Source organism: Vanellus vanellus (assembly GCF_965231255.1).
Source record: "Vanellus vanellus genome assembly, chromosome: 1".
Taxonomy (NCBI): Eukaryota; Metazoa; Chordata; class Aves; order Charadriiformes; family Charadriidae; genus Vanellus; species Vanellus vanellus.
Window position 1 is genome coordinate 101,321,383 of NC_138905.1, and position 17,377 is coordinate 101,338,759.

General features: G+C 37.3%; 1 protein-coding gene across 1 annotated transcript in view; it reads right to left on the reverse strand.

The window, feature by feature from the left end:
* The window catches only part of PROS1 (protein S), a gene marked incomplete at its 5' end in the record, with an annotated part of 31,721 nt that overhangs the window by 12,383 nt on the left and 1,961 nt on the right, over nucleotides 1-17,377 (reverse strand). Inside the window, 6 exons of the mRNA XM_082488317.1 lie at nucleotides 6,670-6,795; nucleotides 8,735-8,857; nucleotides 9,011-9,133; nucleotides 12,965-13,051; nucleotides 13,383-13,407; nucleotides 14,477-14,634. Coding sequence (XP_082344443.1) covers nucleotides 6,670-6,795; nucleotides 8,735-8,857; nucleotides 9,011-9,133; nucleotides 12,965-13,051; nucleotides 13,383-13,407; nucleotides 14,477-14,634 — 642 coding nt within the window. The remainder of the gene's footprint in view (nucleotides 1-6,669; nucleotides 6,796-8,734; nucleotides 8,858-9,010; nucleotides 9,134-12,964; nucleotides 13,052-13,382; nucleotides 13,408-14,476; nucleotides 14,635-17,377) is intronic.

A 17,377-nucleotide genomic window follows, 5' to 3' on the forward strand; every position in this document is an offset into this window, starting at 1 on the left:
ATTAATGGAATAATGGACAAGACGGGTTCTCTGGCATAACATGAATCTAATAGGTGACTGCTGCTGAGATACACTAATGCTAATAGATGTCTCCTATGTAAAATTTGCAATCCAGAATTACCTGCTGGTAATAAGACCCAGTAATCTGATAAAGGCTTTGTGTGCAGAGCTGGGGAAAACTTGGTCTGATTTGTGAGGCAGTAAGAAGCTGAGCTGTAAGGTGGCTGAATCAGTGAGAGACCTCAATAAATCACTACCATTTATGGCAGAAATGCCATTCTGGGTCAGATTTCTTCCTTTCCCTATAGATGTAATAAGAACTTAGAGTATTAAGAGTATATATGGCAAGTATGTGGAGAAAGGACATGCTTTATTTGCATAAAACCAAAATAATCTCAGGGCAAAATACCTTTTAAAATAACATACAATAATCTCATCAATAACTAAGTTTCAGACAGCATCTATTTGTGGAGACCAATCTGATTTCAGCTGCGAATAAACTAAACCAACTAAAGGAACTTCATTTTCTATTTAGTAGGCTGTACACAATGAATAATTTAGAAATGAGAGGCTGTGTAAAAGGCCAATGTAATTGTTACATTTCTAATATAGAAACAAACAAAATCTCTCTGGATAAGAGACTATTGAGGGTGATATGGGGCCTCATATTAAAGAAACTGCAATACGTTTTGAAACAAACTGCCCTTCTAATGGGAATAAATAATTTTGTGCTACTGTGTGTATTTTAAAAATCTGTTTTATACTGTGCTAGGGGTTTTTTTAAGATTTAAAATACTTTTTTTCTGCTGCTTGGGGGAGGAGAGAGGAAAAGAAAAAGAACAAAACAAAAAAAAGAAAAAAAATCCAAAACGTTACTGGAGAAACGCTGTAGTGAGAATGCATAATCTCCTTCCAAAACAGGATACTACATTTAACAGTTAGTGGATGCTATTTTGAGTTCTACCTCTTCTGCAGTTAAGGACCACGGGCCAGTTGCTTTACTGCCAAGTGCTAGCAGTTTCTATATCGTTTAAATGGCCAACAATTCATTAATAAGTTGAGGAAACTGGTGTCATGTTTGGCTGAAGAGTTCTGTGTTACTAAAATATCTCTTCTTCCTCACTTTTGCTCTAATTTATCAGTGCAAGGGGTCTGTGCTCAGACTTACGCTCCCATGTACATGATCTAACCAGAAGAAACAGCTGTACTGTCTTGTACTGCAGCTAATACAGCCACAACTAAAGTTCTGCTCCAGCAGATCCAGCCACATGCTGTGTCAGCTTACCTGCTGACACTGCAATCTGACGTGTGGCTGCGTAAGCTACAGGATTCAAATACAGACTTCTGCTGGTATTTGCATGATTTCTAACTCCACTCATCTCCCATTCTGCCCTCTGATCTTCAGAAGCTGGATGGCCCGTTATATAGGCTGGTCTATTTGATACCAACTTTCATGTTCCCTCTTTGCATGAACTACTGAGAACTCTCCCAAGTCACTTCTATTAGCTCCAGAATGATTGCTTACCTCTGCTCTGTCAAGCTGAGAACCATCTGCTGTGTAGCAGGCTGATGGAATACAAGTGAGGTTTTCCTCCTCCTCTTTATGGAAAGGGTTTTAATGCCATTTTGAGCTAGCTTAGCAAGTATAAGAATGATTGCACTGCACGCTAGAAGCGTATCAAGTGTCTTGGGCATTCTACTGAAAGGCATAGGATGCAATACAGAAGTCTGCAGTATATTCAAGCTGTGCCAACATGGCATTAACACTCTACAGCCAGCTCCACCACCTCCTTGTTTCCATTTCACTAGAAGAGCTCTCTCTCCTGCAAGGGGGTGAGGGATAGGAAAAGAAACAAGATGGGAGTTCTTTGCATTAAGATCACGGTACTTGTATAAATAGTGAGCTCAAATCAACTGCTCTGTACACGGTTTCACTGCCTGCCCCGGGAGGGTTCTCTGAGGATACACGGGGTCATGAAGACACATGGAAGACCTCAAGCATTTGACCAGCAAGTGTAGCCAGTGTGCTTTCCTGTTATGGGGAATGGTTTGATACATATTGGAAGACAGTTCCTAAAATCTAACTAGAGAGTTATGACTGGCTTTTGCATTGCTCAAATTCTAACTGGTCTTAGGTACACAGCTGCAGAAAAGGTTACACAGGAAATTCTGCTTCTCTCTACTCTAAGTGCTTCATCCATCCAAAATGTCAGCTATGTGAGTAAAAGTAATTGTTAATATAGAAAGAGTACTGAATGTTTGTTCAAGTTGATCTGACATTTTGCAAGCGTTTTCTGTATTGCATCCTCATGACTTGAATTAGTTTTAAATAATAAGCATATAAATTAAATCGTGACTGTGTCTGAAACTATAGTCTCTTCAGAGGTGAATGTTTGCTAGTGTTAAAGAGTTTTATCTTTGCTCAGATTTGAGAAAGCTGTCCTATTAAAAAGTGTTACTCTGCATGCACACATGTGCAGACACCTGCAACTGTAAATTACCAACTATCTACTCATGGCTTAATTCCTGTTTCATTCATTTTGGCCTCTGTCACCTGTAGTACTACTTAGGGGAGTAAGGTAGAAGGGTGGGTTGCAACATCTAAGTGTATATTTTGGAGTCTTATTCATACTTCTTCCCATACACTGTGGAGATAATGCTCACGCATTAGTCACGTGGCAGGATTTGGTCAGTTGTTAAGAAATATTTTGCTGATGTTTATGTGTTTGACTCCTCAATTTCCTCCAGCTACAATAGATTACCTCTTGCTCTTTTGTTTGACAGGCATACTCCTTTCCATTTAGAAATCATTAAATTATTTATGGTCTTGATAGGGGTTGCCTAACCCAGGAAATTGCAAGTTCAGCTTGGTGAAAGGGATTCTGCTGTGAAAGTAACTTCCTAGTAAGACTGGCAATCTGATATCTATTTAAAACTAAGACTACAAGATAAGGTGTTAGAATGTGAAGCTGCTTTTGTCACTGATGTTCTTGCATCCTAGCAAACATGCAAATGAGGCAATGACAAAATCCAAAACATAGCCTAGCTATACTATGCCATGGGTGAAGAGAACACTTTGTGTCCTTTCCTATCCTGCCTCTTTTTGGGGGGGCAGGGAATAAATAATTCTGGTTATGATCATTTTGGGATCTGAAAAGGCCAAGAAATCTACCTAGGCCTAAGCACACAGAGAGGAGGAAAGAAAAAAAAAAACACCCAAAAAGCCAACACTACAGCCCGCTTCACTGTGGAGATGTTAAAGGAATTAAAAAATTTAACACCTTCCAAGAGTAATTGGAGCAGAGGCACTCCGAGAAGCACCTCTCTTCCTGCACCCTTCCCAGAGGAGCATGACTCGGTTCAGCCACTTTAAGAGGCATTGTTCTCTGTGAAAGATCCTGTACCCTTCCTAGTACTTGAACACCTAGCAGTAGAGAAGTAAAACTACAAGCATTGCTTAACCAGCAGCACCTGAGTAAATCTGAGTGCTGAATTCTCTGAAAGCAGCAGTTCATTTTGAGCATGTTCCTTAGGCCCAGGGCCTGCTGACAAACAGAGACTTATGAAGTCATTATGAAAGTTTATCACACAGTTTGACAGATGAATTTCTATCACTAAATCAATTACTTGGAGACTTGCATCAGTCTTACAAGGGGTGTAAATTTCCATTACCCAAAATGAACCTACTGCTCAAGGGTAAGGTCTCCCTCCAGAGTGTACTGCAGCAGGAGAGGGACAGGCAAGCTTCTTGTATAGGTATGAAGTCTCCTTCCTCAGCAGATGTTCTGGAATCCCTGATCAGTCCAAATGGCAAGATGTCCCCATGCAGGGCTAATTGTCCTGCTACAAAAATGCTGACATGCACAGACTGGAGGGAACCAAGTTTTTTGAAAGTTTGTTTTATTCATTTATGCTATATTTATCCCGCTTTTTTTTTCTTCCAAGTTGTAGTCAGCATCTTTGCATGTTTGTTTGAGCAATTTCAAAGGCTTCCCACAGATCTGTCCAAATGTCAGTCCCATATTATAAAAGTCAGTAGAAGCTATTCACACAGACCCATGAATCTGAGCAGCATCATGGGTTCGTACAGCTGTTTCAGTGGAAAGCTAAAATAGCTTGCTTTGGATAAGTTGCTAAGGTATGATAAAATCAGCCACAACAGAGGTGCATACCATGCCCTAGAAGGGAGCTACTCTATATAATGTGAGGGAAATATGGTGATTTTCCCAGAGCATGAATGTGGGGGCAGGGTTTTGTGTGTTAAACGATTCATGTGGGAAGGGGAAACCCTGATTCCTTGCCTCAAATTTTCAGACTATGTGCTAGGGAGGGACAAATACCTGAAATACAGACATACTCTGTGCTGTTTAACTGGTTCAGTCACTTCTTTAAAAGAAGTTCCCCTTCAGCAAAAGAAGAATAATATAGGGAAAGACATGCCAAAACTTAGGTTGTTCTTTAAAATATGGGTTCAGCTTGGTTTGCCTTCTTGATACTGACTGCAAGACAGACCCCTCTAGCACTATAAGCATACTTACTCATTCCCACTACCCCCTTTTTTTTCGGCAAGGTGTTTGAAATTGCAAAGGTGGTGAGAAGAAGATAATCAAATTCTGTATGTAAAATTGTATGTCTTCTATGAAACAAAAACTGGACTATACAGATATCTTCCACTGATAGTGTCTCCCAAAGGGTGTGAATGAAGAATTGTAGCAACATTCTTCTAGGAATGGGTGAAGAAAAAAAAAACCAATCCTCTTCTATTCCACTCTAATTGTATCTGTCATGATAAAGATAGTTGTGCATAGATGTATGTAAACATGATTATTCTAATACACATAATTGAATTTGGCCACATACATGGAATATGACAAGGAAAAACTAATGTCATTTAGTATTTCTGTAAGGCTACATTACTGTCAGTCTGCACGATCTTGTCCTTAGACAGGATTTGGTGACTCATTTAATGTGTCTACAACAAGGTCTGAAAGCTTAGCCGTATAATCCTCCTTCTAGGAGGTAAGACTTTGCTCGTTTTAATGTCCTCATCTTGCAACCCTCTGGAATCTATGTTTCAGAAGAAAAATAATACTTAAATTCAATTTGTAACCCGTGTATCTGCAGAAAGGACTAAGAGTAGAAAGAACTAGATTAATTACTGTGAAGTTTTTCCCATTTCAGTGCACACAGGGACACAAAATTTTCAGTAACATTTTAATCCCATAGTAACTGGACAAAAAGCAGACATCTGAATATGTAATCATTACCACTGTGCAAAGCTTTGTCACAAGAAAGCTGCATGAAAAGCCATGGAGCAAAATATTCATAGCCAGCAAGAAGCTACTTTTGTATCCTTTTGAGCAGTAACATAAAGGCAGCATTTAAAATAAAAATCAGTCACTGAGGTATTTTTCTTAAACTGGAAATGTAGAAAATTTCCCTTATATATCTCTTCTACAACTGAAATTTAATTTCTGATGTGTGTACTAAACAGAAACTTTAAAAAGTAGAGAGAAATAAAATATGTTCTAGGACAATTATGTAAATACTTTCAATACTTGAAAAAGTTATTTTATGATATTCTGTGTATGAATGGCTTCTTGCTGCTTTACCGCTAGCTATCAGATCAGTACTTTTCAACTTTGCTATAATTGCTACAGAACTTTGTCCTGAAGCTCTTTCTTCCAGATTTTTATTTCAGAAAAGAATGCTCCTGAGGTAAGAATCTTCTGGTGCAGCTCCTTTTTTCATAGCTCCTTTTCTGGATATTTAGGAACGTTTCTTATTTTAAATGTGTGGTCTTAATACAAAATCCTTCATACAACTGTCATGTTGTCATTTCCAGCCTAGAATGGAGATCAGTTCACTCTAATGCTGTTACTTTCTAGCATAATTATATACCCCAAGGAAGGATTAGACACTTGAATATTTTAAATGGAATTCAATGACCCCAGTGAAAAGCCTTTTCCAGTATCTGAGATCTAAGGACATATAAAGGACAGAGACTAAGCCCCTGGCCATGAGGGCTAAGTTTAGGCTAAGTTTAGGCTAAGCACCTAAACAGCCTATCAGATGGATAAAGACAAGCTTTTTAGGTTTTTGAGACAACTTGATTAAGTACATTTTTCATTTTTGACGATTATCTCTTTATAAATCTTCCCAACTGTCTTGCCCAGTTTGGAATTGCCAAGTAAGTACTCTTAATTGCTTTTGCCATAACTTTTCTTGAGTTAGGGGTATATATTAAACTGATTGACTTCAAATATTCCATCCTTATGACTGTAATGATGCTTAGAAACGAGGTGCAAGACACTCTAGGAACATCCACATCCTCAACACACTGCTCCAAGTTTTGTGAAAGAAACATGCTAGCTGGTTAGAGAGCTTGGACAGAAAGTCCTCTCTCTCCAGTGGGACAGGAGAGCTCCCATGAACTGAGAAAGTTATCTGGCATACAGTAGACATGGGAGTGTACTGTAAACCCTCCAACAGCTGGGAGTAAGTCATTGTAACTATACATATTACATGTAATATCGCCTGACTGAATATATATACTATACTATACACTGAGCCTCTGAAAGCTTGGTATAGCAGTGGATTAAAACCAAAAAATTAAACAACAAAAAAAGGAAGATAAAAGAAAGGGAAAAGGCAGGGGGAAAGACCTACCTTCACAGGTCTTGGAAGTTGAATTATATGTGTAGCCTTCGGCACATTCACATTCGTACTTCCCCAGAGTGTTCTTACAGGTGGCTGTCCCACAAATGTTTGGATGTAACACACATTCATTTATATCTAGAAATACAAACAAGTTATTAAAACCAAGCTGCTTTGTCACATATCATTTTTTCCTAACTCATACAAAACTGTGCAAACTAAGTGAGGTTGAAAAACTGCTAGGTTTACTATGCTTTCATAGCAGACTAAGCTATAGCCATAAAGATTTCCAGAGGTCTCTAAAAGGCACTTCTGCACGCCCTCAGTGAAAAATGAATTCTCTGCCTGCCTGTCTTTCTCATTCTTTTATGTGTTCTATGGATAGCATGAAAAGGGATGCACGTCCAGGAAGGCAGAGAAACATTCTGCAGATTTCCTATAAGCTAAACCAGACTGCATAACAAAATCCTATCTTAGAAAAAGACATCCAGAAAGACAGGAGATAATCCTATCAGCATTTCTTACATGCTATGATCAATTCATGTCACAATTGTCTTTTAATTGGCTGTGCTGACAGGTGTTCAAGTCCCTCATTGTCTCTCCATCCCTCAAACCATTTTAGTATCTATCTTCTGTGTTGTTTCCAATTTTTCAATGTCATTTTCAAAACGCAGATGTGACAACTGGATACGGCATATAGTATCAATCTTACTAAATGTCTTGTAGACAGAAAAACATCAGATCCCTGCTAGTACTTCAATTCCCATTTGTATGTGCAGGAATCATTCTAATTTTCTCAGTGGTTTTGTAGTAGTTGTGGAAATGGTGCTGCACAGGGAGAACAGATTCTGCTACTGGCTTGCTAGGATTCCCAAAACTTTTTTTACGTCAAAGCTGTTCTGAATTCGGCCTACTTTCCTACAGTTACCATGTGTACTCCAAACTCTTATGTGTATAATTTTGTAGTTGGATGTAATGAAACACTTAAATCCAGTTTATCAAATGACCCAGCTAGTACTCTAGGTACTACAGTATATTGGTGTATTTTTATCTTTGATTATTTTTTTAACCAAGTTTTCCAGTATCTTTCCAAGAATTGCAGAGATTGTAAAAAACTTATCTTCTTGCCTTTTTTGACAAAACAGCAACCTTCTGTTCTTCCAGAATTTCTTTGGAAATTATTCATTCACACACACACACACACACACACACACACAAAAAAAAAAAAAAAAAAAAAAAAAAAGACTAAAGGAAATGACAGCAGGAGGTGCCCTCAAGTCTGGCCTCTTACAGAATTTACCATTATCCAAAACTGTTGGCATAGTTCAGCAATAAAATATATGATAGTAAAATGGAATGAGGTGGTATTTTTTTCTAACTATGCAGTAAGAGTTGCTAATTATGTTAATACATAGTCTTTATCTGGAATGGAATGAAGCACATAGGTCATGGCCAATAATAACAGACACATGCACATACAGAAAAAAATTGTGCTGGGTGAGTAAAAGACAAATCTTTCTCTCCATTAAGAGCATTTTCAGATTCATTAATAGTTTCTTCTCCAATGAACTTCAAACTCCCAAAAGAGCAGCATCACTAATTAGGAGTGATTCAGCCTAAACCAGTGTTTACCAGACAGGATTTCCATGGTAACAGTTAGCTGGTCGCACCACTCTAGATTCTTGTTTCAGAATGCTTAAAGGGTATGTAAAATTGGGTAGTGACCAAAACAAGCTTTGCAGAGCTCTAGTAAGGAAACAGAATCTAACATATAGTCTCATTTCTTCTTTTTACCCCTTTTTTCTTTCCTTTTTTTTTTTTTTTTTTCCTGACTTGGTTTTAACCTGCCTCAGTTCCTTGATCTGGTTCACTATACAGTTACATAAATGTTTGCAGTGGTGTAAGGCTGTAGGTGGAATGAGTAGCCAGGCTGAAGCAGGACTACATCTTTCAGAGGCAATGCAAGCTTCTGCTGATTTAGAGCATTTACGGAACTACTGGACTAAAATCTTTCCTCTCTAGTCAGCAGGCAATGTACTGTCATGTAACGATGTCCTCCTTAAGTCTCACTTCCTACCTCCGCAGTCCCGTTTGTTTGAATGCATGAAGTAGCCATCTTCACATAAACAACGGTAGCTTCCAGGTAAATTAGAACACCGTTGGCTACAACCTCCATTTAAGTCTTCACATTCATTTATATCTAGAAGGAAAACAAAATAAAAATCTCTACTCGGGGGAAGGCATTCATGGACCAGCTGTGTGGGTATACTTAAAGATCTGATACTATTCAATAACAGTAGAACTATAATTGTGTCTCTGAGAACTAACATCATAACGAGATTAGAAACTGTACCTTCTTCACATTTCTCTCCTTGCCATCCTGGTTTACACACACAGGTATATTTGGCTTGTCCATCTATGCAATCCTTATATCCATCTTTATGGCATGGCAGAGGGCTACACTGGTTTGAAATTTCTGTGGGATGGAAACATTGGAAATACTTGTTATTTGGGGTTATTTTTCCTCAAGGATCATTTTTGTCTTTCTTCTTTTCTTCCCAGAGATACTTTTCACCTTTCATGAAATAGGAAAGGGCTTTGATGTGTAACATCAAGTACCCTACAACCGTCTTGCTGCTAATTCTGTCAGCAAGAATTTGCAAGTAACTGAGAAAAAACAAACCCACAAATACTTTTTCTTTGTCAGAAAGAAATTACTCACTAAGCCATGTTAATCCCTGCAAGATGTCACCAAGTACAGACTTGATACTATTTTCATTACATTTTGAAAACGTATTTCACTTTTTAAAGAACAGTGCTCTCTCCCATCATGTTACCACAAATTTCACTAGAAATACCAAAGTTTCAACAATACGAAGAACTCAGGATTACACAGATTAGTTTCTCTGCTCAAGGAGGGTGACATTTACAGACAAACTAATGCCTCACGTTACCTTGGCTGTCCAGGTCCTGTAGGTAGACTGGATACATCAGTGTCTAACACTGTCACCTTTTACAAATATTAACTTCAATGACAAACAAATTTTGATCATAAAGAGTGACTGAAGACTCTTTATACATGCTGGCAAGACCTCAGAAAGCAAGGCTCAAAGTACATAGACTGTGGCAGAGAATACAGAATTCACTGCCTTTTTTGCTCTGATCAAAAACATAAAGTTCTTTTAACTTTTCCCACCACTTTCATAATTTTACATCCACATACCACGTAAAACATCATTCTATTTGTGTTTTCTGAATATGCTGGCAGCTTTATGGATTATTTTTCTGCAGGCCTCCACACATTACAAATATAGTTTCTACTTTTAACATTATGTTGTTGTAAAGCTCTGGGATGTCATTCTGAGGCATGTTTAAAACAAACAAACAAACAAAAAAACAGTAATGCCCTAAAAGAACAGATAACAGATTGAAAAGAAGAAAGGATTTTTATGATATTCAGATTCAAAAAAGTGGAATGAAAGGCAATGTTCCTGAAGACCGAAACTTGCTATGATTCTGCACCTAAGGCTTCACTGGATTTCTTAAATGTTTCTTACTTCACTCAAAAGAACTAAAGAACTGAGCCCCATAGAGTGTTTAGCTTTCTGTGACTAAGAAAGCTTAACAATATCTGTGTTAGTATATTTGTCAATTAATTCTGCTTCTAATTAAATTATGCTGCAAGTAAATCCAAAAGCCCAGAGACCAGCCAAGCTCCAAAACTACAGAGCACCTCTAGAACAGGTGCTGCATGTCACGTAATATTCATATTGCAGACCAATGGACGCCAGCTGCACATGAAGATTGACAGAAGAAATTGTGCAGAAGAAATAAAAGGAATGGGGTTTATGTATGGATCCTTCACAGCAATTTCCAAATGTAAGTTCTACAAGTCCCCACATCTTTTCTTTTTTTATTATTTACTGCTTTTGTCTGTCCAGGAACGAGTGTGTTATAAGCTTGGTATAAGCAAAGTATTTCATAAGTGATACACGTGTAGTTACCCTCAGAGTGGGCAACTGGGGAACAAACTTGTCTGTAAATGTTTCTGATCAAAAGGATGTGATGGCTTGTGAGAGTCTGAACTGAGAGAAGATGGATTGGGTTGGCAGTGTGAAACATGAAAAGATGGAATGAGGTGAGTTAAGGATATAAAGGGCAAGAAAATTGAGGAAACCAATGAGTGAAAAAAGGAGAACTGGTAAAATACACCAGAGGAAGAAGACAAGACAGGATGGATAAGACTAGACAGACACAGAGGTAACATCCACAGATGAATGATTAAGATGTTACTGCAAGTACAGTAACGTAGCATCCATTTGTTCCAAAACTGGGACTTGTGTTCCTCTTTTCCCAATTCAGGGTGCCCTCTGACCTACTACTCAGCAATGCTTTTTGATAAACATTTGTGACAACTAAATGTTGGAAGATATACTCAGCCTGCAATAGAAAGGGTAGGTGGCAAGAAATGTATTGTGGTACCTGTGTCCTCTAGCACTCAGAGGTTCTGGTATCCATGAGATGTGTCATGGTGAGCTGGATAGATGTTATAAGTGCTTATTTTCAAAAGCAATTAAGTACACAGATTTATGGGACACAGATGTTTAGAGACTTAAAGGTGCATCTTAGATACCTGCTTGGATTAGAAAAGTATGAAAAATGGTCTTCTATTCCTGTGAAAACTTTCGTTTTCCTTCTTAGATGAGGATTAAAAAGTCAATACATTCACAAATTTTTGTAATTGTTTATCCAGAAATGTGTCCCCTTAAATGTGTGTTCATTTGTGTTCTGAAATAAATAATTTGGACAAATATGAGAACAATAAAATTATTTTTCAATTCTGTTTGCATTGTTATTTTTACTCTTTGACTTGTTTCAGCTTGAGATTCAAATGATTTACTGTATTATTATAAACTAATTCTTATAATTATTTAATTATTTCTCATTAGCAAAACTGGAGTTTTCATTTTCACAATATCAAAACAATTTTGATTGATAAGTTCAGAAAGATAGAACTTTTAAAATTAAAACCAAAATCTGTTGATATCGGTATCAAAAAATCTTCATCTCAATGAAAACACATTAAAAAAAGGTTGTAAGTTTTAATGGGAATTTTGAATTCCACTTTCTCAGCACCAGCTTCTTTTCAGAAACGTGCGTAAATTTCACTGAACATTTCAGCCTTAGAAACACTTGAAAATTTTACACATACCCTCTTTACTTCTTCTTTATCCTGGTGACTGACCAATAGTAACAGTTTATTTGATTTTATAATATGAATCCAAATGGAGAAATACAATGGCTATCAAGTAAATTAGGTGTTTTCACTGGGTAATACAGAAACACTGCACGTTCACACAACTCTGCTAAATCCTTTCCTCCCAGGACCTCTAATGAGAATGAGAGAGAGTGATATGAATGGCAGTACATTTTAGTTTGTGACAGTAGTCATGTTGGCCAAGTGATCTGGAAAATATGTTCATCCATGACCATGCACAGTGTAATTATTAAGGATGTTTTTGCCTTCTGTTGCTTTCAATGACAAAAACAGCATCCCTGTTCAAACTAACTGAAAGCTGCTTTGATGTAACCTGGCTGTAAAGGTTTAAGAGGTTTAGAGAGATGTTTCAACCGTGACAAGTATTGAATAAGGTCCAGATTGCTTCCCATGAATTTACTAGATAAAACAATTCACACTGGACATATGAATGTATAGGCATAAAAAATAAAATATTTGAGCAACATCACAAGTTTCACGCTTTGTGACCTTCTTGTGTCTGGAGTCAATGACTATGTCTTCCAGCTAATATTTGAATTTTTTAGCTGGTAATGTTACCCATTTCATGAAGGGCTAGAATGTAACTACAGGCCAAAGAGTGGCATAAAGGTAAATTAACCAGATGGTCTCTTCCCTTAACTGACAGAACAGGACTTCTGAGATGCAAAGAATCAGGCATAACTATTAAAGACATGGTACAGTACAGAGGACATACAAGGGAATATTGGTGGGTTAGCGTAGGACACACTTTTATGTTTCGGGAAGAATTCTACCTTCCATTTTGCAGTTAATTATGTTTCTTTTCCAGCATGCTTTATAAAGTTAAAAATGGTCACTTACACAACTTGCTCTGAAAATGCTTGGTCTTGCCTAATATTTTTTGTCACTTTCTGTTCCAAATTATTGAGTTTGCCTGAGTTAAATGGAGATTTGCCTCTTTTTCTGCCTATGTGAACTGCTTTCGAGCCATTTACGTGTATGTTCTTAGATCTGAGTGCATTAGGTAAAGTATCTAACAGCAGCACTTACCATTGACACAAGCCCTCAGGTCAGCTGGAGAATCTGGAGTAACTGCAGTAACCCTGAAAATCCCTGCTCGATGGGAGGCAAGGCAGCCTGCAAATGCAAACCCACACAATCTGCTTATGATACAAACACTTATTTAAACTGAAGTTACAACAGCTTATGTGTGGCATCTTCAAAGAGTCTGTTCTCACAGCTTGAATCAGAAAACTTGTTTGGGTATATTAAGGACAGCTGATCCCACACCAACCTTCTTAGTGCCTCTGGTAGGATCTAAGCACACAGAATTGCCTAGGAGCTACTATGCATTATAACCAGCACGGAAATCATTCAAGCGCTATGGGCAGAATGACTAAACTAGTATTATCCAAATAAGAAGACCAACAAATGATATACTAGAATTGTTCAGGTTTTTTGTACTTACTTAAATATTTGGGATAAAAATACTCCTGCAGAAAGAAGAGAAAAACAAAGAGTAAGAAAAATTTAAGGTACATAGAATTATAGCAAAATATATCACTGAATACATTCTAAAATATATTGGTATTATAACTACAAAAGAAGCAAAAAAGAAAAAGTCACTCTGACTCGCAGAATATAGACCAAGTTTCTTAGATCATTATTGTTTAGGCTGAGACACCAGATTATTTAATAAACACAAGACTCAGTGGAGAGATTAAGATACTGCACTGAACTGGACACTTTCAAAGTGAAGGCAATGAAAATGAATTGGGTGTCAAAATGACTTTGAAAATTGTCTCTTTCAATGGAAGAATCTTGCCCAATGCCATCATTGGATGCGGAGTAGTCTCCTTCATTTCCCCTTTTCACCCTAAAATAAACAAGAAATCCTGGAACAGGTTGCACATCTCACATACAATTCATACCAAAGTGAAAACTGTTACTAAACCAGAAATTGTTAAAAACAACGGATTATTGATTACTGAAACTATTTAATCTTAACAATCAGTATATCCAAATATATGCAATGTTATCAAAGACAGAACATGGACTTAACATAGTTTGCAAAACAAGAATTCATTGTAACCACATATATTTTGTAGTAATCCTTTTATAGTACAAAACTGAATAAAATATACCTAATATTAAATAGCATGCAGTGGGAATAAACTGAGGAACAGAATTCTCACCCCTAGCAAAAAAGCTCGCAGTGATATGTCCAATCCCTTCATTAAAAGGGCTGCACTGCCATGCATCCTCCGTGTAAAATTTTAATTGAAGCCAACAGAGTTTCCCCACATGGAATGCTTGCAGACAACTGTGGTCTAAAACTGGTGATCCGTACTGGAAATTAAAATAATATCTACTCAACTATTCTCTTTGCTTACACAGTCTTCATTATTAATTGTGCAGAATCTATACACAAATGAATTTCAAACCAGTTATTGGTCTGCATGGTGGGGTTTTTTTAGCCTTGCAGCGTGAATTCTTTGTAATTTCAGCTTTCCCTCTGCAAAAAACTACTGTCTATATCATAGATATTCATCATATACTTACAGTTTCAGGATTATTTTCAAAGATTTCCCTGGCTTCCTCCTTATTGCATAATTCTTCAATGCACTCTCTTTCTAAATTTCCCTTCTTACTTTCTTCCATAAAAGAATTTGCTCGACGTTTCCTCACCAGGAACTGAGAGGCATACTGCTGGGATAAAACTTTGTAGAAACAAAGGAGCTCTGTTGTTATTTATTTATTTTTTAACAGCTGAAAAACACTGTAAGCACTTAACAAATACGAGAATATAACACAAAAATTTGAATTAAATGCTTAGTCAGGAGTTGCTGTTTGCAATCATTTTGGAAAATGTGGGCAAGAAATCCTACGATTCTGTTTTCTGTATATGGGGTAGCCGTTTCTGACAAAAAAAATCCTGAGTCACCAAAAAAGTTTGTGCAATGCTATGCCTGAAGCATAATTTAAATGTCATATACAGGACAAGATTTGGGTTTGTGTTTGGGGGGGTTTTTTAGCTATGGATATTCTAAAGAGAGATACGTGACCAATAAGTGGGAAAATGCTGTGAAGCCTTTTATATTATCTGAATTGGTAATCTAGAAGTAAATATGCTGATTCTACTTAACTTCTGAGAGACCAAAAATGTGTCTTATAAAATCAGGCTATCTGTTAAATGTAATTAACATCAATTTTATTTTATTTTTTAGAATTGTAAAGAACAAGACAAAAGTAAAAGGTAAGAATGATATCCTGAGAAATATCAAGGCAGACCACCTATAAATACATTCACAATTTACTAAGATAAAATAACAACCCCAGCTAACTTTTATACTTCGGATCCATCATGTTATGTGTCATTACTTAATTTTCATGTAGCTTCTTATTGTCATTTTAGTGACTTTTACACAAATGGTTAACAAATAAGTGAGTTGAGAAATTATATTAAAAATGAAAGATGTCTGTTTGCTTCGATGTTCTTAGCAGAGCACACAACACTACGGGAACAGCAACTACATTAGACTACCTCATTAGTTTAATTTTTGGACATACCTTGTGATTAAGAGAATAATGGATGCCCGTAATTGGAAATGGTCCAGCTCATAGGGTTAAAGAGCATGGCTGACATGTTAACTAGCCAGCACCACACTCCTACACCTGCCTTTATATTGTCAACCTTTGCACAACTTAACCTCTCAGACTAGCACAACTGTGTGAGCGTCATGACACCTGCAGTACAAACTATATACATTGTATATACATATTTATCACTAGTCTATGAAGAAGATCAATTCAAGCATACCTAGTCAATTCAGAACTGTTTATGAGCACGTAATATCTCAAACCCAGAGTGCCTTTATGAGACATGCCAGCAGCCAAGTGTCAGAGAACAGGCTCCCAATGTCTGTGTGTTAACAGGAAAGAAAAAACTTAAAATGCTTATTAGAAAGAGCGGCTAATGAGGCCCAGAACTTGCAGCTAGAATAGCTTCCAGGTGACAGATGCAATTAAAACCATACCATCCTAAACACATTACTAAAGGTCTCCATCAAGTGATGAGGAACACAACTGAAGCACTCTGAAGTGCTGCAACATTGAATAATAATTCTTCACCTGAAGAAACCCTTCTGTTACAGCATCCATTTGATGTAGGATAAGCTTGTCACTTCAAATTTTGACCTACTTGCTTTCATTCTGCTAAGACTCATCTTTCTGGTAAGGCAATAGGTAAGATTTCCCAAGAATAAGTTGGACCCTACTACAGCATACCTTCCAAGTTTTCAAGCATAACCAGCAAGTTGCTTAGAAATGCAAGGAGGAGAAGTCAGTTTGTGCCCTTCCCTACTACTAAGTATATGAGCAGGCAACAGTCTGGTATTTGAGGATTCATTTCTTCTTACATACACATTGATGTACATGGTGATCTTTCTAGATAATGGAAAGAACCCTGTAAGGTGAAGACTGATCCTCAAGAAAACTGCTCAGAAAAAGAAAAGTCTTACGCTACTTTCTGGACCCCCACTTCCAGAAATTCTTGGCACAAAAGAAATGATTGAAGCCTGCTTTCCTCTTCTGCAGTTTCCTGCTTTCACAAATCTTAAGGTATGCCATAAGTATATCTCAAGGGCTGTTAACAACATATTTAAAGATTTGGATTCTCTGGTTGCTATGTGTCCTTCATACAGCAGTTAGGAGGAGCACTAAATTGGAGACTGCTGCCACTGTGGATCTCCTTGACCTTTTTTCTCAATCCATGAGCCCATCACTAACCTATCATCTGCTGGGAGACTGGCAAAAACCACAGCAAGATCACAGGACAAAAAAAGCCTCATGAGAGCTCTTCTGAGCCCTAACTGCACTGGAAGCATACACAGGAAAACATTTTGACAATTTATTTATCACCAACTGTTGCTAGCAGTGTCATTTTAATTAATTTGGGCAAATGGCTGTATTTGTCATTACATAAAAGCAGAATAATAAAAAAGATGCATAAAGACCATCTGTTCTGAGGCAAAAGGATTGACAACTGAATAGTAAAACTGCGCATTGCACCTGCTGATTTTGTTTACATTGGAGATTTCTACCAGCGCAAGCATGCTGACACTGCTTTGGGGCAAAGGCTCTGCGGTGTAGATGAGGCCTAATTTGTAGCTAACTTAAAACAATCTTGTTTTGACATTCAGCTACATCATTCTCATTTTGACACAGTTTTTCAGTAAATAAAGCACGAGAAAATTCTAAGTGCAATGTTCTTGAGGACATTACACCAGATATAACAGTGCTACCTCATGTTTTCAGTACAGTGGGGTAATGGAAACAGGTCTTTTCCCCTACATCCCAGCAGTTCAGCCTTCTCCTAAGCTGATTTCCTACGACTTCTGACTTTAAATAAAACATGTAACTCAATGCAAATTCTGTATTTTTATTGTGAATATTTCAATTCCC